The following is a 25,340-nucleotide window of genomic DNA, read 5'->3' as shown; positions in this document are numbered from 1 at the left end:
AAGCAACCAGATGGCTTTTCATAAACTGTAGCTTTGCTCCAGAAGGTTTGTAGTAAAGTTTATTTACATTCGATGAACCCACAGAATAGTTACGCTCCAGAAAACCCCTTAGCGGCTTGACCCTCAAAATCCTTTCTTTCACCAAGAGCAATAATTGGCTGGTTCTCATTCTAGAACCTACTCCATCCCTCCTGGCCCCCAGAACAGGGTTTCCAGCCTCCTGCTAGGGGTGGGTTTTCCCCCAGTTTTGGAGCCCCCAAGCTGCTGGCATGGAGCTGGCTGGTGGGAGGATCCCCGCCCCCAAAGATCTACGTCAGTGCCCGACGTGATGATGTCACCTGGAAGTGACATCATCACATTGGGCACATTGTGCAGGGGGACGCTCTAGCATTTGGTTAAAAACTGTGGCATGTGGCACCATAGAGTTTTTAGCCCAAATCCTAGAGTGTCCCCCCCACGAACGCGTGCGAGATTTATCCCCCACTGCCAGCCAGGTAGAACCTGGCAACCCCAGAACCTTCTAGAACCTTCACCTCCCTACTGCCCTGCCCTCCCACCCCAATCTCTGCACAGCTTCCTTGCTGCATTACAAAACTTGAGTTAACCAGGACAGGAAGGCATACCCGTTCTCCCTCCAGTCAAAATCGAGCAATATCACAAGCAGTTGCATTTCCATGCCAGAAGCCTGCTTGCAAACAGCAAGGCTTCGTTACTATCCTATTTGCAAACGCCCCACCCATCCCTCAGTCTGTGTCAGACAATGGCCTCGATCTCAGCCGTCTCCTCTTCCTCCAGCATGCTGTAGGAGGCGTGGGTCTGGAAGGGGCGCTGGAGAGGGTGGGCCAGCAGCTTGGCCATGCAGTTGTGCAGCTCCACAGCTTGGCCCGTTAGGGACACCTCGTACTTGTAGTTGGTGCCTTTGGTGTCCAGGCTGCTGAAGAAGGCACACATCTCCTGTGGGGACGGAAAGCAGGCAGACTTTGAAATGTAAGATGGGGATTGCTCCCAGCCGGAGGTGGAATTCTAGAAGGAATATTAGGCCTTTGCATATTAGGCCACACACCCCTGATGTAGTGTCCCCCCCACGAATGCGTGCGAGATCTATCCTCCACTGCCAGGCTCATTTATGTAAGTACTTGGAGGATTGGCTACGTCTTGGGGTGTGGCCTAATATGCAAAGGAGCTCCCACTAGAATTCCACTCTTGCTTCCGGCACAGGTTGCGCTTGGCATGGCTTTGATCTGTATTGAAGTTACTTAAATGCTTTTTCTTGGATTTATCGATAGAATGACAACATAGGCCAGGGGTGGCCAAACTTGCTTAACTTAAGAGCCCCATAGAATAAACGTCAGATGTTTGTGGGAAGGAAGGAAAATAAATGGGGGATGGAGAGAAAGGTGGAAAAAAGCAACTTTAACCTTAAATGCATTCTCTTAGCTGCTGACTGGCCACTGTAAGAAACGGGATGCTGAACTAGAGGAGAGACCTTTGGTTTGAATCCAGCTGAGCTCTGGAAGCTCTTACCTTCCAGCTGGTCTCTTCCTCTTTGTCCTCTGCCCCATTGTGGATATAAAGGACATCAAAGAAGAAGTAAGGGCACTGTAGCATTTTCTGTGGGAAGAGAGAAGAGGACAGTCATGGCAACGGAGCTGCTAGCTTGTGGGTCTGGCACCTCTTGGAGTAGGCATCTGGCCAGGAGGACTTACAACAGCGGGAGAACAAAAACACACCTTCATCTGATCTGTCACAGCCAGCTGAGGTTGGCAGGCAGGCCGGCTGTACACCAAGATGGTCCGCACCACATACGGAGGCGGGATAGTTTGGACATTCTCTGTCACCGGAAGCTCCGTCTTCTGCTGTCTGGAAAGGAGGAAGGGACACAAAATTTTTTATGTCTCTGTGTGTGTGAAGCAGAGGTCCCCAACCTTTTTGACCCTGCAGGCACATTTGGAATTTACCACAGCATGGTGGGCATATCAACAAAATGGCTGCCGCAGGAGGCAAAGCCAGCCACAAAATGGCTGCCACAGCTCAGGGACTTCCGGGGTAGGAAAATGCCGAGCTGTGCTGCTTCTCATAAAGGGAGCAGGCTGGAACTGCTGTTCGGGGTAGTGGAAGGAAAATTAATGCCTACTGCCTACTTTTCTCAGTTAGAGATTAGTCCAAGATATGCACAGAAAACTTTGAGGAAATTTACCTTGGCTAAAAGGGAGTCCCGGGGGGGAGGGCTCCTTTGAGGCTTTGAGGGGTCTCCGGAGAAGAGTTGCATTTTCATCATCTACAGAAGTTGCCAGAGTCATTTATTTGACATAAGCTCGACAGAATCCTAACCTTCTTGGACATTACTAAACATCTAAAGCTACACAAGACCGGTGTGGATCTGGATAATTTGCAGAAAAGGTACAGATTACTATCTTTCATTCCGGGACTATTTAAAGTTAAACAGAATAAATTCAAAAGGTGGGAAATGGAAATCTAAAAAGCTTGGAAGAAGGGATGAAGAGGTGAAATTTGGACTTTTTACATTTAAAGGACCTTTTATGTTAAACAGAAATTGGATCCGAAATTAGTATTTAAAGATAAAAATGGAAGATTTGTAGCAGTAGAAATAAATTTGAAGGGGAAAAAATGTTGTTATTGGGATTGTACGCGCCAAATGGAACGAAAGATGTATTTTTTTAAGGATATTACACAACAACTTGATGAATTGACATATGATCAAGTTTTGATAATGGGGGACTTTAATGGAACAATTCAGAATGTATTGGATAGATCTGGACAAAAAAAAATAATAAAGAAGAAAAATTGCCAAAATCTTTTTTTGAATTGGTTAAACAAGAAAATTTGGAAGATATATGGAAGAAATTTAATCCTGATGTACGGAACTATACCTTTTTTTCAGCAAGACATAATTCTTTTTCTAGAATTGACATGTTGTGGGGCACTAAAGATATGGGCCTTATAACAAAGCAAATTGAGATTTTGCCTAAGATAGAAGCTGATCATAACCCAATAATGTGGATTACAAGTTTGTTGAAAAAATCAAGAAGATGGAGATGAAAATTTATTACAGAATAAAGAAATAGTGACATCTCTAGAAAAGGAGACCAAAGCTTTCTTCCAAATAAACGACAGAGAAGATATTGGATTCCAGATGGTGTGGGATGCCTATGGCAGTAATGAGAGGAATATTTATAACATTGAACAATAAAGATAAGAGTGCAAAAGATAAACAGATGTTGGACATTCAAAATGAAAGAAAAAAGGTGAATTAAGGAAAAGGCCAGGGAAAAAGAAAATTATGAGGGAGATTACAATATTACAAACACAAATGAGACATTTGTTAAATAAAGAACTGGAATGGAATTTGAAAAAATTACAGCAAAAGTCTTTTGAGGGAGCAAATAAACCTGGAAAGTACCTGGCCTGGCAATTGAAAAAAAAAAAGAGATAAAGTAAAATTATTAGTAACATTGTGGTTGATGGAAGAGAGATGGTGGATCAAGAAGGAATAAAAAGAGAATTTTTTAAATATTATGCTAAACTATTTAAGGGTGCTAAAATAAAGAAAGAAAAGATGGAACTGTATTTACAAAATATTAAATTAGCACCCTTAACAGAAAATATGAAAGAAGCTTTGAATGTGCCAATTGAAAGAACAGAGATTGAAGCAGCGATCAATGCAATGAAAATTGGAAAGGCCAGATGGATATACAGCTAAGTTTTTTAAAACATTTAAAGAGGAATTAATACCGAAGCTCCAAAAACTGATGAACATAAGATTAAAAGGTAAAATACCAAATACGTGGAAGGAAGCAATGATTTAGTTAATTCCAAAAGAAGATAGAGATGTCACAAATGTAAAAAATTATAGACCGATTTCATTATTGAATAATGACTATAAAATATACACAAGAATACTGGCAGAATGACTTAAGCAATATTTGATAAACTTTATAAAGGAAGATCAAGCAGGATTTCTCCCCAAAAGACAGATAAGAGACAATATTAGGACTGTTGTAAATATTGTAGAATATTATGAAAGACATCCAGAAAAGGAAGTAGCATTATTCTTTGCGGATGCAGAGAAAGCATTTGATAATCTAAACTGGAACTTTATGTTTGCCGTTATGGAGAAAATGGGGTTGGGAGAAGACTTTATAAGGATGATAAAAGCAATATATACTGAACAACGTGCAAGGCTATGTATAAATGCAGACCTTACAGAAGATATGATAATTAGTAAAGGTACAAGACAAGGGTGTCTGCTATCTCCACTGTTGTTTATAATGACACTTGAAATCTTGCTGATGCAAATTCAAGAAGACAAAGAAATAGAAGGATTAAAAATAAAATGATTTATTTATAAATATAGAGCATTTGCAGATGATATAATGTTTATAAATGAAAATCCCACTCAGGTAACACCCTTGCTATTAGCTAAAATACAAGAATATGGAGAACCGGCGGGATTTTATATAAATAAAGAAAAATCAAAAATTTTATGTAAGAATATGCAAGTAAGTAAACAAAAGGAGTTACAAAAGCTAACGGGTTGTGAAGTTACCTCGAAGGTAAAATATTTGGGTGTGGAGATAACAATGAAGAATATTGATTTGTTTAAAAATAATTATGAGAAGCTATAGCGTAAAATGGATGATGACATGATAAAATGGAATAAACTTAATTTGTCATTGCTGGGAAGAATAGCTGCAATTAAAATGAATATTTTACCAAGAATAATGCATTTCAAACTATTCCGATTGTGAAGGACATTAAACAGTTTAACAGATGGCAGAGGAAGATCTCAGAATTTGTGCGGGCTGGGAAGAAGCCAAGGATCAAAATGAAAATTTTAACAGATGCAAAAGAAAGAGGAGGATTCCAATTACCAGATTTAAAACTATATCATGAAGCAGTCTGCTTAATATGGATAAAAGAATGGGTGATGCTATTAAACAGAAAACTTTTGGCGTTGGAAGGTCATGGAAATAAATTCGGCTGGCACGCCTATACATACTATGGGAAAAAAAAGTTGGATGGTTTTTTCTCTCACCATTATATAAGAAATAATTTACTGAATACGTGAATGAAATATAAGAAATATGGTGATGAGAGAAAACCGTTATGGATAGTGCCAGCAGAAGTGATAAAAATAACGGCTGAAGTGGGTGAAGAAAAGTGGTTGTCATATAATCAGCTATTAAAAATACAAGGCGGTAAAATAGAGCTGAAAACTGCGAAAAAGTTGAATAATAAATATGACTGGTTTCAAATGCAACAAATAAAGAGTTTGGTGGAAAAAGACATTAAAACTGAAGGAATAAGAAAAGAACAAACAGAAATGGAAATAGTTCTGCTTGGACATAATGAAAAATTAATTTCAAAACTATATAAACTGCTTTTGAAATGGTCTACAGAAGATGAAGTAGTGAAATCTCAAATGATTAAGTGAGCAATTAATGTAAATAAAGAAATACAGATGGAAACTTGGGAATATCTTTGGAAGAATTCTATAAAGCTTTCAACATGTCATAGTATTAAAGAGAACTGTTTTAAAATGATGTATAGATGGTATATAACTCCTAAAAAGTTGGCAAAGATGAATAATAAGATGCCAGATAGATGTTGGAAGTGTAAAAAACATGAAGGCTCTTTTTACCATATGTGGTGGACTTGTGAAAGAGCAAAAAAAAATTGGCAGACAAGAAATATCTAGGATCTTGGGATATGAAATCAAGAAAGTTCCAGAGACTTTTCTGTTGGGATTATATATGGAAAAATTTCCAAAAGAAGATAGAACTATAATATGGTACTTGCTCTCAGCTGCTAGGACACTGTATGTGCAGTTGTGGAAGCAAGAAAGAATACCAGAGAAATGGGATTGGATTATAAAAGTTATAACGTGGAGTGAAATGGACAAATTGACAAGAATTTTAAGAGACTATGATCTAGAAACTTTTAAGTTGGAGTGGAAGAAGTTTAGAAGTTATATAGAAAAAGAGTGGAAAATAAAAGGACATTGGACAATTTTTGAAAATGATAAAGTCTTAAAAGAAAGAAAAAGAGAAATTTTTGTTTTATTAGTTAAGGGTACCTTTAAATATTAGTATTTTAAGTATACAACACCGGTGGGGGTCAAGTAACGGGTGGAGGGGGGGTTAGAAAAGTAATATATGGGATAGATAAAAAGAATTAATAATGCAAAGAAATGATTGTTACCATGTTACTGGAATAAAATTGTTTTAAACTAAACTAAAATGGGTGCCACAGCTCAATATCAGGAACGCAGTGCAGATCCTTATGCTGTTGCGGCTGCTGTGGCCAAGGCAACATTAAAAAAACAAAATCTGCATAGCCTGTCAAAACTCCAGTGGCCAATCAAAAGCCTTGTGGGGCAAAGAGCCCTGTCTGGTCTTACCCAATTCCTAAAAACACTTGGCGGGTGCCAGAGAAGGTGTCATTGGGTGCCATGTTGGAGACCCCAGGTTTAGAGTCATACTCATTCACAGCAGTAATTACTAGCATGTTCAAAGCACTCTGTGCCCATTGTTTTTACACAACAACCACGGAGGGTAGGGCAACACAATCATCATACTATACATGAAGAACTGAGAAAGGAGTTTGCTCTAGAGCCAAAGTAGTCAATTCATCATTACGGCAAGACTTGAATCAGGAACTTCCCAATTCACAGCTCAGCCTATTAGCTAAGCTGCTATACCAGTTCTATAAATGGAGACGTACCAACTGTGGCCTCAGTGATTTGAGGTCTGATGTGATGAGTTCCAAAAGGCTCTTAATGCTAACAACTTATGCACAAAAGAAGGTCTTCCTCAGAGATAGGTGCAAAAAACCAGAGAATACTGGAGAGCCACTGGCCCCCTTTCTCTCGTAATTCTCTCTGGCCATCGAATTCTCCTCGGCAGCCAATTATCTCAGCTTCTCCCTGTCCTATAGTAATGGGGTGGCCAAACTGTGTCTCAGGAGCCAAATGCGGCTCTTTCACACATATTGTGTGGCTCTCAAAGCCCCCAGAGCCGTTTTGGCTAGCTTGTCTCTTTAAATCACTTCTCCAAGGCAAGCCAGCCCAATAGTTTGGAGAATGCATTTAAAGTTAAAGTTGCTTCTTTCCACCTCTCCCTCCTCCTTCCCATCTATTTGCCTTCCTTCCTTCCATCTGATATTCATTCTATGCAGCTCTTACATTAAGCAAGTGTGGCCACCCCTGTCCTAATCTAGCATTCCAGCCCTCATACCACATCGTCCACACATCAGTGGGGAAAGGGATTGGTGGATAGGCAAGGGGGGCGGGGTTGCAGTTCTAAATAATTTTCACGCTTGGTTAATACAATTTCATTTCCCAGATGGTCTGAATTTCCTGCTGTTTTCTTGGATTTCCTCTGACGTGCTGACCCACTGGTTTTATTTCTGGATTCTGTAATGCTTGGGATTGATTTTATTATTTAAAAAGCTGCTTCTGAAGCTCTTTAAAAACAGGAAATTGACTACTAAATACTTCAATTAGACAAAAACACAAGAGACCAAATGGATTGAGTCTGACCGAGACACAATCAAAGACCAGAACTTACATGAGGTTGAAAAGGCCTTCCAGATCTAAGGCAGAAACGTTAAGGCAAATTCATACCATCCATTCTTGTCCCATAGACGCTACGATGATGTTAAAAGCCCACCGCTATAGAATGTGAGCAAAACACAAGGGCAAAGGTCACAGTAATAATCATTGTTCTATGGCATCGTGTGTAGAAGAGGTAAGGAATCCTAAGATTGTCCGGCAGCCAGAAATTCTGGCTCTTTTAGTATCATACACCACTAGGTGGCGAGCTAGACTTGTTTTTAAGGCAGTAGTGTTTCAGAGGTGGTTTGCCATTGCTTGCCAGAAATTCTGGCTCTTTTAGTATCATACACCACTAGGTGGCGAGCTAGACTTGTTTTTAAGGCAGCAGTGTTTCAGAGGTGTTTTGCCATTGCTTGCCTCTCCGTTATGCCCCTGGTATTCCTTGGAGGTCACTCTTGCAAATACTAGCCAAAGCTGACCCTGCTTAGCTTCCAAGATCTGAGCAGATCGGACTAACCCGGGCTATCCAGGTCAGGGCAAAAAAGATCACCATAAGATCACCAAGGTCAGGGCAAAAAAGATCACCAAAAGCATGATTAAACCTGCAAATTTAACTTTTTGCCCATAATCTTCATCATCCAGAGTTTTATAAAACCAGGACAAATCAGATTATCTTGAAGAGGTCCAGTCAGCATTTATATCTGCCAGTGGAGCTAAAGGCTTCACTTCTTCCTACAATGGCCCAATGCAAAGATCAGCACTGATTTCACTTTTGCCGACATGCTCGGTTGATAAAGCGGGGAGGGAGGAACACAGCAATGGGCAAAGGGCCAGGTTTGGTACAAAGGCCTACGGTTGCCGATTCAACGACCACCTCTCTAACATGGTATACCAGTTCCTCATGCCTCTTCTACTTAAGTGACAATCACATCCAGAGCTTTTTTTTTGCAGCAGGGACTCCTTTGCATATTAGGCCACACACCCCTGATGTAGCCAATCCTCCAAGAGCTTACAGGGCTCTTAGTGCAGGGCCTGCTGTAAGCTCCAGGAGGATTGGCTACATCTGGAGGTGTGTGGCCTAACAGGCAAAGGAGTTCCTGCTACAAAAAAAAAAAAAGCCCTGATCGGATCTGAAGTTTTACTCTGGCTGTGGCTCTCCTGAATTGTCAAATGCCCAGCCTCCACTTCCCCTCTTCCCTTCACCAATCACACACACACCATACCCTTTTCTTGACCAAAAAGATACTGAACGACTTGCAGACTGCAGTTTCTAGATCATATAAGCAGCTGCAGACCTCTCTGGGATCAGAGGTGAATCCTGAGAGCTGGAGGGGGAGAGAGAGAGAGAGAGAAGGAAGAGTTACAGAAGCATCTCTCTGAGTTTTGGGGTACATAAGAACACAAGAGAAGTCATGTTGGATCAGGCCAATGACCCATCCAGTCCAACACTCTGTATCACACAGTGCCCAAAAAACCCAGGTGCCATCAGGAAATCCATCAGTGGGTCCAAGACACTAGAAGCCCTCTCATTGTTGCTCCCCCCCAAGGACCAAGAATACAGAGCATCACTGCCCCAGACATAAGAACATAAGAGAAGCCAATGGCCCATCCAGTCTAACACTGTCACGCAGTGGCCAAAAAACCCAGGTGTCATCAGGAGGTCTGCAAGTCGGGCAAGTACACTAAATGCCATCCCAATGTTGCCCCTCCCAAGCACCAAGAATACAGAGCATCACTGCCCCAGAGAGAGTGCCCCAGAGAAAGTTCCAACAATATACTGTGGCTAATAGCCACTGATGAACCTCTGCTCCATATGCTTATCCAATCCCCTCTTGAAGCTGTCTATGCTTGTAGCCGCCACCACCACCTCCTGTGGCAGTGAATTCCATGTGTGAATCACCCTTTGGGTGAAGAAGTACTTCCTTTTATCCGTTCTAACCTGACTGCTCCGCAATTTCGCTGAATGCCCACGAGTTCTTGTACTGTGAGAAAGGGAGAAAAGTACTTCTCTATCCCATGCGTAGTCTTGTAACCTCATAATCTTGTACTCCTCTCTCTAAACCACATCCGTTTTTAAATTTGAGAAAGGGCATTCCATTAGCCATTATGACACCACGATCCCTATATATGCCTTGATGAAAAACACTATGGTGGACTAACCCCAGAGTATCTTATTGTGGTCGTTAAGGGGCTATTGAACTCAAATCTTGCCTCTCTAAGAGGGTCGCTCAGCATCTGAATTTTTTTTTTTTACGTGTATTAATGTTTGCTCTTAAAAAAGAAATACGTTGGCTGAATGATTGGAAGTGCCTTTTTAATCAAGCAAACATTTCTGATTGGTCAAACTGATTAAAGCCTGAACCCCCTATAACAGCACCCGCCTCACGGTCCCACTGGATCACTTTTATGTGCTGTTTATGGCTACCCCAGCCCCTCTTTCTCCTCAGTTCTTCCTTTTAAAACTTTCCCCTCAGGACTATAAAACTCAAGGGGTGGGTATGATAAGGATTTCACTCTTCTAGTCTCTTCGGGGGTTTTGCTTTCAGATGGATGTATAGTTCAATTTGTAGGGGACCACAGCAGCTTTGACAGTTTTCCCAAATTATAGGCACCAGAAAACTTTAACGTAAACCACAGATATTTATTTTAAACACAAAGTCTTAAACTGGGGATATGGGAGATATTTACATGGGCTATAAAGTATCTCATACAGTTAACAAGTTGCTCAGTTGTTTCAGGCTTTAGAATATGTTTTCTTTTTTAGGGCTCTCAGGTTCACAGTTCCTCTATAAACACTCTCCAACACTAGCAAAGGCTGGCCTCTTGGGTGTAATGTGCCAAGTCTCTCAAGTCGACTGGAGCCTCTACTCCCAGCCCTTCAGACTCCTAGACCCACATATATTCCCTCAACCACCTCTCTAGTTCTTAAGAGATGTATATGTGTCTGTGACTGTTCAGGTCTTCACTGTGACACTCCTTTTGTCACACACACAGCCCCTTGGCTGTTTTTATAGAGCTAGCAGTCAGCTTTGCTTCTCACGAAGACTCTCCTTAGCTACTGCCCCAGCTCCTTCAAAGACCAACTCTCTCAGACTCTGACAGGCACCAACTCACTCTCCTCAATGTCCAGAGAATGTCCAGTCCTTCTCCCTTCTTGTTTAATCCTGGGTGGTATCCAAATTCCTTATAAATCCTGACTCCAAAGGTGATGTTCCCTTATGCGCCTATTGGAAATTTGATTAAGTGGTCTTAGTTGACGTCAAAAAGAAAAATTGAGCAGAATGGCTCTTCAAGGAAGCATTGTACGCGAAACGTGATCCAAGTTGATGGGTACATAAGGGAACATCACCGTTGGAGTCAGGATTTATAAGGAATTTGGATACCACACAGAATTGTGGACATTGATATACTGTGGATCCTTTCCTTTTGTGAAACTTTTTGATATACTGTGTATTTGGTATTATTTGAAATTAATATAGACTTTAAGAATTATTTTGTATATATATTTGTGTGGTGGGTTTTGTACACAGCGGTTGTTGTTTTCTGCTACAGACTGTGTTGCCATTTTTGTATGGTGTAATCCCGAGGTGGGGTCAGGGGACCCCCTGGTTTGGAGGCCCTCCCCCCCCGCTTCAGGGTCATCAGGAAGCGGCGGGGGGGGGGAGAATGTCTGCTGGGCACTCCACTATTCCCTATGGAGACTGATTCCCATACGGTATAATGGAGAATTGATCCGTGGATATCTGGGGCTCTTTAGGGGCTGTTTCTTGAGGCAGAGGCACCAAATTTGCAGCATAGCATCCGGTGCCTCTCCATAAAATACTCTCCAAGTTTCAAAACAATTGGCCTGGGGGTCCAATTCTATGAGCCCCAAAAAGAAGGTACCCTTATCCATTATTCCAAATGGAAGGCATTTAAAAGGAGAGTGATCCTTTTAAATGTGAGGGCCAGAACTCCCTTCAGTGCTCACCACACCCTTGATCCCTGCTCCACTCTCAAAGTCCCCAGATATTTCTGGAGTCGGACTTGGGTACAGTGAGCAGAGCTACATATAGCTGATGGGCAGTGGTAAGACTGCAAAGCGGTATACAGTTGGAACCAATGGCAAAATAGTGAAATTTACAAATTGAAAGAACATTTGGTCTGGATAGCATTTGCGTGGGAAACCAATAAAACAGTAACAATGTCAGAATGGGAGAATGAGGCAATGAATTTCTCAGAGGTGTCCCTGTCCACCCTAATTTACTTTTTAACATGTAACATATGTTATAAATATCATTCTAATTTGTACCCCATTCCATTGTCTGATGAAGGACGCATGCACACGAAAGCTTACATTCTGAATAAAACTTTGTTGGAATTAAAGGTGCTGACGGACTCCTATTTTGTTCTCGTACTTATTTGAAGGAGATCTGCAGATTGGCAAGTTCTCGGACAGCTATCAAATTCTGCTGTTGTGCAGAGAAGCGGACAAAAAATCCTATCCTTCAGACTGATGGATTTGGAGAGTAACCCATGAGAAATGGATCCAAGAGGTTTTGGGGGGGAAATGATAGGGAACACAGCCTATGCTCAGAACAGAGATCACCAGCTGGCACACAGTATCTGAAGCAATTGACACACAACAAGCCCCACATACCCACGTGACATCATTGTTGACCACCACCAGTGCGAACTCGTGGCTCTTGTCAATCTTGTGCTTGGTTCGAACGAACATCTCTATCATCTTCTGGGAGATGTTCAAGGCATTGGTCTTGGACCTTATGGGGAGGGGGAGGGGAAGAGAGAGGAAACAACACAACACAAGCGTCCATCATCTCTTCCCAGATCCATCACTCTTCCAGTTCAAGTAATGGAGTTTTGTTCCATATTGGTATTCCCCTCTATCCAGAATGGCCAAAGGCACATATCTCTGCCACCTTTCAGATCTTACTTCACCCTTTTCCAAAGCTCTACACTGGTTCCCTTTCACATAAACTTTCCCATACCCAGGGGTTTTTTTGGTAGCAGGAACTCCTTTGCCTATTAGGCCACACTCCCCTGATGTAGCCAATCCTCCAAGAGCTTACTGGGTCTACTGTAAGCTCTTGGAGGATTGGCTACATCATGGGGGAGTAGCCTAATATGCAAAGGAGTTCCTGCTACAAAAAATGCCCTATCCATACCTCCATTCTCCCTCTGTCCTGCCTCATTTTTGGCCCTGATTTTCAAATAAAAGCCTACTAATTCCACCTAGAAAGCAGGCAGAGAGAACTATATTCCTGACTGGCAATTAATTTTGGCTGAGGGTCAGAGTGTCAAAGGACTGGGAGAGGGTTGGCACCAGTGTTCCCTCTAAGCTGAGTTAGTATGAGCTAGCTCACAGTTTTTTAGCCTCTGGCTCACACATTCTTGTCTTACCTCAGGAAGGATGGCCCCAGAGCAAACTAATCCATGCAGTAGCCAAATCGCTCACTCACAACTTGGAGGATTGGCTACATCAGGGGTGTGTGGCCTAATATGCAAAGCAGTTACTGCTACAAAAAAAGCCCTGGTTGCCAGCCTCCAGGAAGCACCTGGAGATCTCTTATTACAGCTGATCTCCAGATGACCAAGGTCAGTTCACCTGAAGAAAATGGCTGTCTTAGAGGGTGGACTCAACAGCATTACATCCTGTTGAGGTCCCTCCCCAAACCCCACCCTCCCCAGGCTCCATCCTCAAAATCTCCAGGTATTTCCCTACCCAGAGCTGGCAACTCTAGTTGGAAGCAACTTCACTGCACTTAACACACAAAGCCCTTTCATTTTTCAAAATGTCTACTGCAGCAAACATGGGCAATCTTACTAGAAATGTTTTTTCTCCTCCTAAAACTCTACCCAGAGGGGAAAGGTTCCTACCAATACAAACACAGCTCCTTACCCATTAAAGGACTCCAGTTTGGAGAAGGACATTTCTTCAGCCAGGTCCAAACAGATGACCTGAGAGAAAAAGAAGAGTAGAAAAATGAAAGGGAGGGGTCCACGGGTGGCCAGGAACAGAACCCGGAAAGCTAGGGTGAGTCAGGGACTAAGCTGGAGACATAGGACAGTTTTTAAGGTGAAATTTGAAAGTTTGAGGTGGGAGCGGAAATTGGAGGGAAAAGCACCACAGCATCTTCTCCTTATCTCTCAGGCCTGACAGAAAGGGAAAATATTTGGATATCTGGAGGAGAGGAAATCTAACAAACTAATTTCTCTTCTAAAGCAACTTATGAAGCACTTTTTTTAAAAAAAGATGTGTTGCATTTTATTCTAGTTTTAACTGGATTAAAGAAACTATTATTGTTAAGATCAGAGTTGGGGGTTTTTTTGAAGAAAAAGCCCAGCAGGAACTTATTGGTATATTAGGCCACACCCCCTGACATCACCACTGTTTCACACGGGGCTTTTTGCAGAAAACGCCCAGCAGGCTCATTTGCATATTAGGCCAAACACCCCTGGCACCAAGCCAGCCAAAACAGCATTCCTGCTCAAAAACAGCCCTGGTTAAGATGCCCTAAACCAGGAAAAAGGGCAGGGTAGAAATGTTTCTATCACTAAATAAAGATGTCAAATAAGACGTTATCCACCCTGAGCCCGTATGGGAAAGGGCGGAATATGAATCAACCAAATAAATAAATGTGTCTAATTATCAGTGCAATTTATTGTGTTGATGGGATGTTTGTTTCTGCCTCTCTAAGCACCAGAGCTCCTGTAAGACGGAACTGTCATCTAAAACACTTCAGAGCCTTTTAAAAGCTAATCGTTTCCCTGCACCAGAAAAACGGAACACTTCTCTATTAGATAGAAACATCTCCCTGACCTGACCCAGTGAGCAAAAGCGATTCTGGATAAAGAAGCTCGACATTCAACCTCAGACCTGGATAGCCCAGGCAAGCCTGATCTCGTCAGATCTTGGAAGCTAAGCAGAGTTGACTCTGGCAAGTAATTGGATGGGAGACCTCCTTGGAATACCAGCAGTCGGGAGGCAGGGGCAGGCTTTATTCAGCCGCCTCTCTGAATATCCTCCAGGCCCCCAGTAGGGGTCAGTCACCAGAGGTTCCCCTGACTTCCAGCTGCACACACACATATGCAAATACAATTAAAAAAAATAAATAAAGGGGGCTTCCGTAGTTCACAGCTCAGTCTGTGAACTAGTTCTGCATCCAGGATCAAGATCAGGGCTTTTTTTTTTGTGGTACTCCTTTTTTTGTAGAACTCCTTTGAATATTAGGCCACACACCCCTGATGTAGCCAATCCTCCTGGATCTTACAGGGCTCTTCTTACATGGCCTACTGTAAGCTCCAGGAGGACTGGTTACATCGGGGGGGGGGGGGCATAGCCGAATATGCAAAGGATTTTAAAAAAAAAACGCCCTGACTGAGACTAAAGAGTAAACCCCTCTTCCCTTCTTAACAGGCACCCACCACTTTCTCTGGGCAGTTGACGCGTGGCATCTTGACTTGAAACTCTGTGGGGGGCACTGGGGTTGGCCAGCCCTTGCTGTCAGCAGCGGGAACTGTGGTGTTCTGTGGGCTGTCGCCAGTGCTGGCAGCCTCTCCTTCTCCTTCGCTGCGGCTCCCCACGCTCGCCTGGGCGCTCAGAGTGCGGTCCTCTGCCCCCTCAGGATTGGACCGGGTCCTCGGGCGGCTCTCCACCATCGTTTTCTCCTCCTCCTCCTCCGTCGCACTACTGGGCTCTGAGGTGTCCATCAGGGAGCCGCGATCCAAGGGGGAATCCAGGATTGCTTTTTGTGGGGAGGGCCTTTTTACAGCTGGGAAGAAGAGAGACACAGTTAGGGATCACAGCGGATAATCAAAGGAGAGCATCCAACCAGGGGTGGCCAAACTGCAGCTTGGGAGCCGCATGTAGCTCTTTCACAGATATTGGGTGGCTCTCGAAGTCCCCACCACTCCATTGGCCGATTTGGAAAAGGCATTTCTCTCATTAAATCACTTCTCCAAGCCACCTTTAAAGTTAAAGTTGCTTTCTTTCCACCTCTCCCTCCCTCTTCCTTCCTCCACCTATTTGCCCGCTTGCCTGCCTGCCTTCTGGCTTTCAAACATCTGACATTCATGTCTTGCAGTTCTCAAACATCTGACATTTATTCTGTGTGGCTCTTACGTTAAGCAAGTTTGGCCAACCCAATCCAACCCTTTCTTCTCCATCAACTTCTTTTTTAAAAAATCCACTGGTTCATATGGCATTTTCCTACAATTTATTAATCTACTTATTCTGCTCTTTCCCCAAGGAGCTTAGGGCGATACACAAGGTTCTATCTCCTCCATTTTATTCTCAGAACTCTGTGACTTAGGCCTGCTTAAGACTGGAACACCCAGTGTTCCAGGGGTGTTGAACTCATTTGTTATGAGGGCCAAATCTGACATAAACAAGACCTTGTCAGGCGGTGCCATTTTGGGTCAGGCCACATGTGTACCTATTCAAGATTAGGCAGCAGAGATATAAACTTTATAAAGGACACAGACAAACACAATTAAAGATTTAAAAAAACAAACAAACCTTAAAACATGCTTAAAACATTAGCACTCATTGGTCTTAAAAGTGCTTCCTTTGTATTTCTCCCATGGGATCCAGGGAACTGGGCAAAGTAAGCTCTGGCTCTTTCCTTCTTTCCCCAGGGGACCGGGGTGTGGGGGGAGATCCTCAGCCAACAGAAGGAATTCAGGCTTGGCTCAGTAGCTCTGCCTCCCCCCTTCCTCCCCAAGGGAGGAGCCTCAGCCCATGGAAAAAAATAGGGGTTTTGCTCTGTAACTCCTGTGTGATTGAACAAGCCTGGCAAAACAAGCGGTGATGCAGAAGGAAGCAAGCGAGAGGGAGAAGGAAGCAGACTACAGCCAGTTGCTTGGGGGCCTGATAGGAGCCCTCTGGGGGCCTGATTCAGCCCCTGAGCCACGTGTTTGACACCCCTGTTGTAAGCTGAGTTAGTGTGAGCTAGCTCATAGTGTTTTAGCCTCCGGCTCACACATTTTTGTCTTAGGTCAGGAAGGATGGCCCCAGAGCAAACTAATTTATGCAGTAGCCAAATGGATCGCTCACAACTTTAATGCCAGGGGCTCACGAAGTAGAATTTTTATTCACAAGACTCCACAGCTTAGAGGGAGTATTGGCTAAGACTATGGCTTTCACACACTGCTAAATAATGCCGTTTTAATCCACTTTAGTGACCATTCGAAAGTGGATTTGGCTCTTTCACACAATAGAATCCACTTGCAAAGTGCACTAAAAGTGTATTGAAAGTGCATTATTTAGCGTGTATGTGACTGGCCCAAGGTTGCCCAGTAAGTTCCGTGGCAGAGTGGGGATCTGGGTTTCTCAAATCCTAATTGAACTAGTTAACCACCAAGCTGTGCTGGCTCCTGAGCAACTTCAAAATGAAAACAGGGATAAGACCACAAGCAAAACCAATAAGAGTGAATCCTTCCCATTTCAAATTCTGTTTCCATGGGAAGAAAATAGCTGCAGAGGGAAATCAACAAGTCAAGGGAAAAGAGATGAGATTTCCTCACCGAGGGTTCTCAGCTAAAAAAAAAACAGGTGAAAAAATGGATACAAGAGAAGTTAGGAGTCCAAATTTGTGATAATACAGGAAACAGGGTTCAGAGAAGTTGCAGCCAAATCTGGTGTGTATTGGGGGGGCGGGGGGAGAGTTTCGATTAAGCTTCCTCTGTCAAGCATACAAATTCTTGCTAGCATAAAGCTGTATTGTTATCCTTTTCCTCTGCTGGTGCATACCAAAGCTATGTAACCCATTCTCTAGTTCTCACCTCTTGTAACAAATGTAGGAATGCCAGCTTTGAAGATAGTGCCTCCCAGGGAAGATTCTCAGGCTTGAGCCTGGGACCCAGGGTGTTGCTAACCACAAAAGATAACCGAACCTGTGATTGTAGCTTTTCACATGCCTGTGTTAGAATTCCTAGCGATCTCTAGTATCTTTTTGATGTAGTCCGTAAAGCCAGCTACTATATGTTATACTGTATCACTTTCAATCTGGTCCTTCCACGGACAACATGGATTATCAATAAACCAATACTTTGTTTCTAAATCATCGCTTGGTTCTTTTGAAATTCCTATGCTTGACATCTTCTTCTAAACATTCTCCATATCACCATCAAACCCCAACCTCTCTCATCCTCTCAGCACCCTAATCCTACATCCACTGCGTACACACACACACCAGCACAGTCAACAACTTATTTTGAAAACTTCTTAATTTCCCATTTGCTGTCCTTCCTCTCAGACCCTACCAGGAGCTTAGAATCATGGAGCTGGAAGGGACCTCCAGGATCATCTAGTCCAACCCCCTGCACAATGCAGGAAACTCACAAATATCTCCCCCTAAAGACACAGGATCCGCATTGCTGTCAGATGGCCATCTAGCCTCTGTTCAGAAACCTCCAAGGAAGGAGAGCCCATCCACAGCTTATTTCTTCAGTAATGTTATTTCACTGGCTATTGCAGTCAGCCAGATGAGCTTTGCAAGAGTTGACCTGCAAAGGCAAACCAAGAGCACCTTGCAAGAGCTCAGCTCCTAGGCAGGCTTTTTAAGATTTAAATTCGCAAGCAGTTCGAAATAACTCACTTTTATACTCACAGCCTGGGCAGGTTTACCCAGAAGTCAATCCCAGTCTTGACTGGGCAGTTCCCAAGTAAACATGCCTATATGATTCTATAAGCTTCCAAAGATCTGCAGAAAATAAAATAAAATGCAATGCAAGATGCCAGAACCACAGCCACGGCTGAAGTTGATAGGAGCCATGCAACCAAACCGTATTTCCTGCTAAGAAAATATCTGCGACGGAGTGTAACCATGGGGAAATAACGTGCATGTCTCGACCGTTCTGCAACAATTGTAGTGTGTTAAGAGGGAGATGCTCCGTTTCAAACACTACCCGGCTACCATCGATAGCCCACGAACCGCCAGGCCCAGTGCAGAACCCCTTCAAAGTCCCCATTGCTCGAGTCCCCTGACAACGCCGCGGCCTCCACGTCCCGCTCCTAATTTTTGCAATAAATTATAAGCACCTTACTGTCTCAGATCACCCAGCTGCTTGAAGAACAATTTGCAAACAGGGCCGGAAATGTGTCCGAGGGAAAGGAAATGGGAGTCCCTTCCCTCTCCCGCAAAGGGCTGCTGGGAAATGTAGTTGCCTTTTGTATTAAGGCGGTGTCGAATGTTACTAATTTTGGCTAGGAAAAAGGGGAACCATATTTCCCCTTATAAGCTGCCCCGTGTGTGTGTGTGTGTAAGGATGAAGGATCGGGGCACCTTCTTTGGGGGCTCATAGAATTGGACCTCCTGTTTTGAGGAGAGGCAAATTTGGTGCCTCTACCTCAAAAAACAGCCCCCTCCCACATACCCGCGGATCAGTTCTCCATTATACCCCATGGGAATCGGTTTCCGTAGGGAATGATGAGTGTTCAGCAGACACTTCCCCCCCACGGCCCCCGCTTTCTGATGACCCTGAAGAGGGGGGAGGGCCTCCAAACCGGGGGATCTGCTGTCCCCACCTGGGGATTGGCAGCCCTACTCTCTGTACATGCTCAAAGTCACATTGTATTTCCCTTCCATACCACTTGCCTTTATTTTTATTTTCATTCGATTTATATCCCGCCCTACCCCACCGAAGCGGGCTCAGGGCGGCTTTAAAAGAAAACTCTTTAAAAGAAGAGTTTCATTTGGATCTGACTAGTTGCCAGTAGTTGTTCAAGGGTCAGACGATCTGACTTGGATTGGATATGGAAAGCCCAGTTCTGAATCTTCATTCTTACTGGGTGTGCTTTGGTTACTCGCTCTTGGGCTGATCTACCTCGCAAGATTGTTGTGAGGCTAAAATGGAACTGGGGAGAATGATGGGAGCTGCTTTGTGTCTCCACTGGGACTCAAGGCGTAGTACACAAAGGGAGGAGGAGGAGGAAGAAGAGGAGGAGATTGGATTTATACCCTGCCCTTCACTTGGAGTCTCAGAGTGGTTTGCAATCTCCTTCCCTTTTGCTCCCCACAACAGGCACCCTAGGAGGAAGGTAGATCTGAAAGAGCTTTCAGAGAACTGTGACTGACCCAAGGTCACCTGGCAGCTGCATGTGAAGGAGTGGAGAATCAAACCCAATTCTCCCAGGTTAGAGTCCATGCACTTAACCACTACACCAAAAATACAATCAACAGGATGACACATTCAGTAAATAATGAGATAAGATTGGGGTTGTAGAACCAACCAGATATTAAAAAAACAGGACTGAAGCAAAGCATACGTATTAACATAACACATAAAATGATGCGAGTTTGCATAGTGCCAGTGGGATACAATTTACAGCAAACTATACACCAGGGCTGGCCAAACTGCGGCTCAGGAGCCACACGTGGCTCTTTCACACATATTGTGTGGCTCTCGAAGCCCCCACTGCCCCATCGGTTGGCTTGGAGAAGGCATTTCTCACTTTAAATCACTTCTCCAAGCTAACTCAGCCAGTGGCCTGGAGAAAGTTAAAGTTGCTTTCTTTCCATCTGTTGCTGCCTCATCTAGTTTCCTTCCTTCCTTCCTTCCTTCCTTCCTTCCTTCCTTCCTTCCTTCCTTCCTTCCTTCCTTCCTTCCTTCCTTCCTTCCTTCCTTCCTTCCTTCCTTCCTTCCTTCCTTCCTTCCTCATCTGACATTCATGTCTTGCAGCTCTCAAACATCTGACATTTATTCTATATGGCTTTTATGTTAATCAAGTTTGACCACCCCTGCTATACACAGCAGTATAGCTCACAGTCCCTAGTAATTTTGGCATTACCGAAATGAACTTCTTTTTATTGGGTGTCTGTGAGTTCCAGCGCAGTATTTTGGGACAGGGGTGGGGTTGGGGGGCAACTTCTTTATTTCCAGTTTCTCCACCAATCCCATACATAATATTATAAACCTGTCCTGCACCCCCAGTCCTTATTTCTAAATTAGAAACCACCCCCTCCAAACTCCTTAGCCTCTCCTGCTAGGGAACATGCTTCAATCCCTGGGTGGTGTCAGCTGCCCTAATATTCTGCATCTTTTTGTCATCCGTGAAAACTTTTCGAGGTGTGTGTGTGGGGGGGGGGGGCAGAACTGTACGATAGATTACAGTTTCGACTTGCTTCCACAAAGGCACGTCTTAAGTAGAGTTGCCAGTCGTAGTTTAGGAAATATCTGGATATTTGGTGGGTGGAGCTAAGGCTGGCCCTGCCACTAGGCAAACTAGGTGACTGTCTAGGGTGCCAGTCTTCTGGGGCTCCGCATTGGGCGCTTCCCTTGGGACTTGGTGACATTATCAGTGCAGGAGCAGGTGCCAGAGGTTAGCTTTGCTAGGGCAGACAATCTAGGGCAGGCCCTGGGTGGAGCCTGAGAAGGGTGGGATTTAGGGAAGGGAGGGACCTCAACAGGATGGGATGTCAAACATGTGGTCCAGGGGTCAAATTAGGCTCCTGGAGGGCTCCTATCAGGCCCCCAAGCAACTGGCTGTCATCTGCTTCCTTATTCCTCTCTCTCGCTTCCTTCTGCGTAACAGCTTGCTTCACAAAGCTTGCACTATTGCACAGGAACTACAGAGCAAAACCTCTGTTTTCCCCATTGGCTGAGGCTCTTCCCTTGGGGAGGAAGGGGGGGAGGAATAGCTTGCTTTGTGAGGCCCTCTCAATTGCACAGCCTCTCTTCCTTCTATTGGCTGAGGCTCCTCCCCCTCCTGGTCCCCTGGGGAAGGAAGGAAAGAGCCAGAGCTTCCTTTGCCCAATCCCTGGATCCCGTGGGAGAGATACAAAGACAGCACCATTAAGCCCAACAAGTGCTAATGCCTTAATCATGTTTTATTTTTATTTTTTTTAAATCTTTAATTGTGTTTGTCGGTGTCCTTTGTAAAGTTTATACCTCTGCTAATACCTAACATTAAATAGGAACACACATGGCCTGGCCTGATATAGCCCAGCATGGCAGGGTCTCTCATTTATGTTAGATCTGGCCCTCATAATAAATGAGTTTTACACCCCTGGTATAATGCCATACAGCTCACCTTCTAAAAGAGCTGTTTTCTCTAGGTGAACTGATCTATCGCCTGGAGATCAGTTGTAATCCCAGGAGATCTCCAGCCCCCAACTGGAGGTTGGCAATCACAGCAGCTGCACAAGTCAGCCGGAATGCCCAGGCAGGGGGCTCTTTTTTCTCCAGCATGCGCATGGCTCAATAATACACATGCTGCCCACCAGAACCCATCAGGGGGCAAATCAGGGCTCCCTTGGGCCATTCAGGTTGGGGAAGTGGTGTGAGGGGAAGGCTGGAGCACCCTCTAGCCATACACTGTGGCCCTAATGCGAATCAGGCTCCTATGGGCTCAGTAATTAAATCTGGAGCATGGAATTCACAGAATCCGTCTGACTGAGAGGGCCCATGGGGTGGACTTGATCCTCTTCAAACTTGAAGACTTGATCAAACTGTGACTTGATCCTCTTCAAACGACCAGACTGGTCTATTTCTTCCAAAATGGTTTCCTTTGCTCTCTCCCTCATTTGGATTTGCAAATCCAGAAACTCTAAGTGGTATTCAAGGGCAGCCTTAAAGCTGGTGAGTAAGCAAAAAAGAAAAAAAAGATAAAACTACTGCACAAACAAAGAGCACCAGTACAACCCTTTCCTTTCCATCTGAGGACAGGAAATGGGTGCAACTGGGGGAACAGGAAAGGACGGGCAGCAGGGATCTCAGCGGACACTGCTGTTGGTGGTGTTGCTCAGCCCGGTTGCTGCTTTTTAGCCACCGAGGGGGAGACACAAGAAGCAGGGATGGAGAAGGTAAGCAGGGAATAGAGTCTGGGAAGAGGGGGCGGGGAGGTGCCTTCTTGGTGCCACTGGTTTTCTGGTGTCTCCTTGGTGGTTTCCCTTCACCTTCGTACTTACTTTAATGTCCATAGAATTCACAGAATCCGTCTGACTGAGAGGGCCCATGGCGTGGACCTTCTCTGATCTTCATCTTAAGCCAGCCTTTGCTGTTGGAAGAAGGGACAGGTGGTGAGCTCTCTGGGCTGGCTGTGGTCTCAGTCCATATTCTGGTAGAATTTCTACAACCCTCCTCTGTTTCAGTGTCCCCCTTCCTTTTATAAATATTTGTATATTTATTCAGGGCTTTTTTTGTAGCAGGACCTCCTTTGCATATTAGGCCACACACTTCTGATGTAGCCAGTCCTCCAAGAGCTTACAGGGCTCTTCTTACAGGGCCTACTGTAAGTTCCTGGAGGATCGGCTACATCAGGGGTGTGTGGCCTAATATGCGAAGGAGTTCCTGCTACAAAAAAAAGCCCTGTATTTATTTATTTCATTTATGCCCCGCCTTTCTCCTCAGGGAGGACCCAAAGTGACTGATGTCACTTCATTCTCCTCTTGTCGCTTCTCTCCTCACAACAACCCTGCAAGGCAGGTTAGGCTGAGACTGCGTGTGACTGGCCTAAGGTCACCCAGCAAGCTTCCATGGCAGAGTGAGGATTCAAACCTGGGTCTCCCAGATCTTCATCTGACCCTCCAACCACTGTATCACATCAGCTCTCCATGTAGGGTTGGCAACCTCCAGGTGGTGGCGGGAGATCTCTTGGAATTACACCTGGCCTCCAGATGATAGAGATCAGTTCCCCTGGAGAAAATGACTGCTTTGGAAGGTGGACTGTGTAGCATTGTGCCCTGCTGAGGTCCCTCCACTCCACAAACTCCACCCACCCATACTTCCACCTTCCAGATCTCCAGATATCTCCCAACCCACAGCTGGCAGCCCTGTTAAGTCTTGCTTCAGGCATCCTCCAGAGTGGCTTGGAGAAGGCATTTGTCTCTTTATCCAAGCCAAGCTTGGTGAATGCATTTAAAGGTAAAAGTTGCTTTCTTCCCCCTCCCCATTTCCTTCCTTCCTTCAACATCTGACATTCATGTCTTGTGGCTCTCAAACATCTGACGTTTATACTCTGTGGCTCATATGGTAAGCAAGTTTGGCCACCCTGTAGGTCATGAAAGGTAATGCTGCAATAAACAGCTTAATCTTTCAGATGCCTCATGACTCTTTGGGGCAGCAGCTGCCACAGAGGCAAAAAGCTATGCCTCTGGGACTCTTCTTAGCTGGTTATCTTCCCTGTTGGTTCAGTTTAAGCTACGAGATCTAAATAGAACCTTCATGTTTAGAAGCAGGTTAGAGGAATGGATGTGGGGGGGGGGGGAGTGACCTATTGCCTTCCCGGTCTTCTTAAAGGTATCTCAGGATCATTTGAACAAAGTTTGAGTCCAGTGGCACCTTTAAGACCAACAAAGTTTTATTCTAGGTATAGGCACATGCTAGGTGTGTAGGCTCCTCTTGCTTTAGGGGTAGGGTTGCCAGCCTCCAGGTGATAGCTGGAGATCTCCTGCTGTTGCAGCTTATCTCCAGGCAACAGAGGTCAGTTCACCTGGAGATAATGGCTGCTTTGGAAGTTGGACTCTATGGCATTATACACTGCTGAAGTAGGGTTGCCCCTTCAGTTTGGAGGCCCTCCCCCCACTTTAGGGTCATCTGAAAGTGGGGGGAGGGAAATGTCTGCTGGGCACTCCATTATTCCCTATGGTGACCAATTCCCACAGGGTATAATGGAGAATTGATCTGTGAGTATCTGGGGCTCTGCGGGGGGCCCTGTTTTTTGAAATAGAGGCTTTGAATTTTCAGCATAGCATCTGATGCCTCTCCTCAAAATACCCTCCAATGACACAATGGAGCTACTGAGCCAAGCCTCTCTTCCTTCTATTGGCTGAGGCTCCTCCCCCTCCTGGTCCCCTGGGAATGGAAGGAAAGAGCCAGAGCTTCCTTTGCCCAGTTCCCTGGATCCCATGGGACAGATACAAAGAAAGCACTTTTAAGACCAATGACTGCTAATTTAAGCATGTTTTTTTAAAAATCTTTAATTGTGTTTGTCCAACATGGCTTCTCTTATGTTCTCTTATTAACATGTGGAATTCACTGCCACAGGAGGTGGCAACGGCTACAAGTATAGCCAGCTCCAAGAGGGGATTGGATAAAAATATGGAGCAGAGGTCCATCAGTAGCTATTAGCCACAGTGTGTGTGTGTGTGTGTGTGTGTTGGCGACTGTGTGACACAGAGTGTTGGACTGGATGGGCCATTGGCCTGATCCAACATGGCTTCTCTTATTTTCTTATGTTCTCTTATTATTAACATGTCTGTGTCCTTTATGGAATTTATTTCTCGGCTACCTAATCTTCAATAGATACACACATGGCCCAGCCTGACATGGCCCGGCCCGACAAGGTCTCATTTATGTCAGATCCGGCCCTCATAACAAATGAGTTCGACACCCCTGCTCCAGATAATCCCTTGAGGAAGAGCGGCTTGGTCCAGGGGCTGGTCTCAAGGCAGAGTTATCTCTGCACAGAGAGAATTGACGGATGCAAACCAGCCATTGTGACTGTGGAAAAACAGGAAGGCCTTCAGCTGGCCCCTGTTTCCTTTGCTTACACAAAACCCTGCTCGATCCCCTTCCGTCATCCCCAAAATAATTGCAAAGGAGCAGGGCGGGGCAGTTGCTCTAAAGAAATGGCGCAAGTGGGGCAGGGTGTGGGTCCATTGGGCAGGGTGTGGGTTGGCTTGGAGTTCTTTAGCATGCCTCCTGTGCCACCAGCTCTTTGGATGATCTTGGCAGTGGCGATTGGTTTTAGCGGAGCCAATTCTGCTTGCAGAGTAACACAAGGTTTTGATTCTGGCCAAACCCTTCAGCAGGCCAAACAGAA

General features: G+C 44.6%; 1 protein-coding gene across 1 annotated transcript; it reads right to left on the bottom strand.

Moving 5' to 3' along the window:
- Positions 1-38: 38 nt before the first annotated feature.
- Positions 39-15,359, bottom strand: BABAM1 (BRISC and BRCA1 A complex member 1). The gene is made up of 8 exons (XM_060232681.1): positions 15,002-15,359; positions 13,476-13,534; positions 12,216-12,336; positions 8,823-8,901; positions 7,590-7,614; positions 1,731-1,860; positions 1,525-1,611; positions 39-954 (listed from the first exon to the last, which is right to left on the bottom strand). Exons 1-8 carry the CDS (start codon positions 15,284-15,286, stop codon positions 754-756), a joined length of 987 nt encoding a protein of 328 aa, XP_060088664.1. The 5' UTR covers positions 15,287-15,359; the 3' UTR covers positions 39-753.
- Between the last annotated feature and the right edge of the window lie 9,981 nt (positions 15,360-25,340).

This window comes from Heteronotia binoei, chromosome 2 (genome assembly GCF_032191835.1).
Source record: "Heteronotia binoei isolate CCM8104 ecotype False Entrance Well chromosome 2, APGP_CSIRO_Hbin_v1, whole genome shotgun sequence".
In the NCBI taxonomy this organism is placed as follows: domain Eukaryota; kingdom Metazoa; phylum Chordata; class Lepidosauria; order Squamata; family Gekkonidae; genus Heteronotia; species Heteronotia binoei.
The sequence above is the reverse complement of the archived record's forward strand: the minus strand, read 5'-3'. Positions and strand labels throughout refer to the sequence as shown.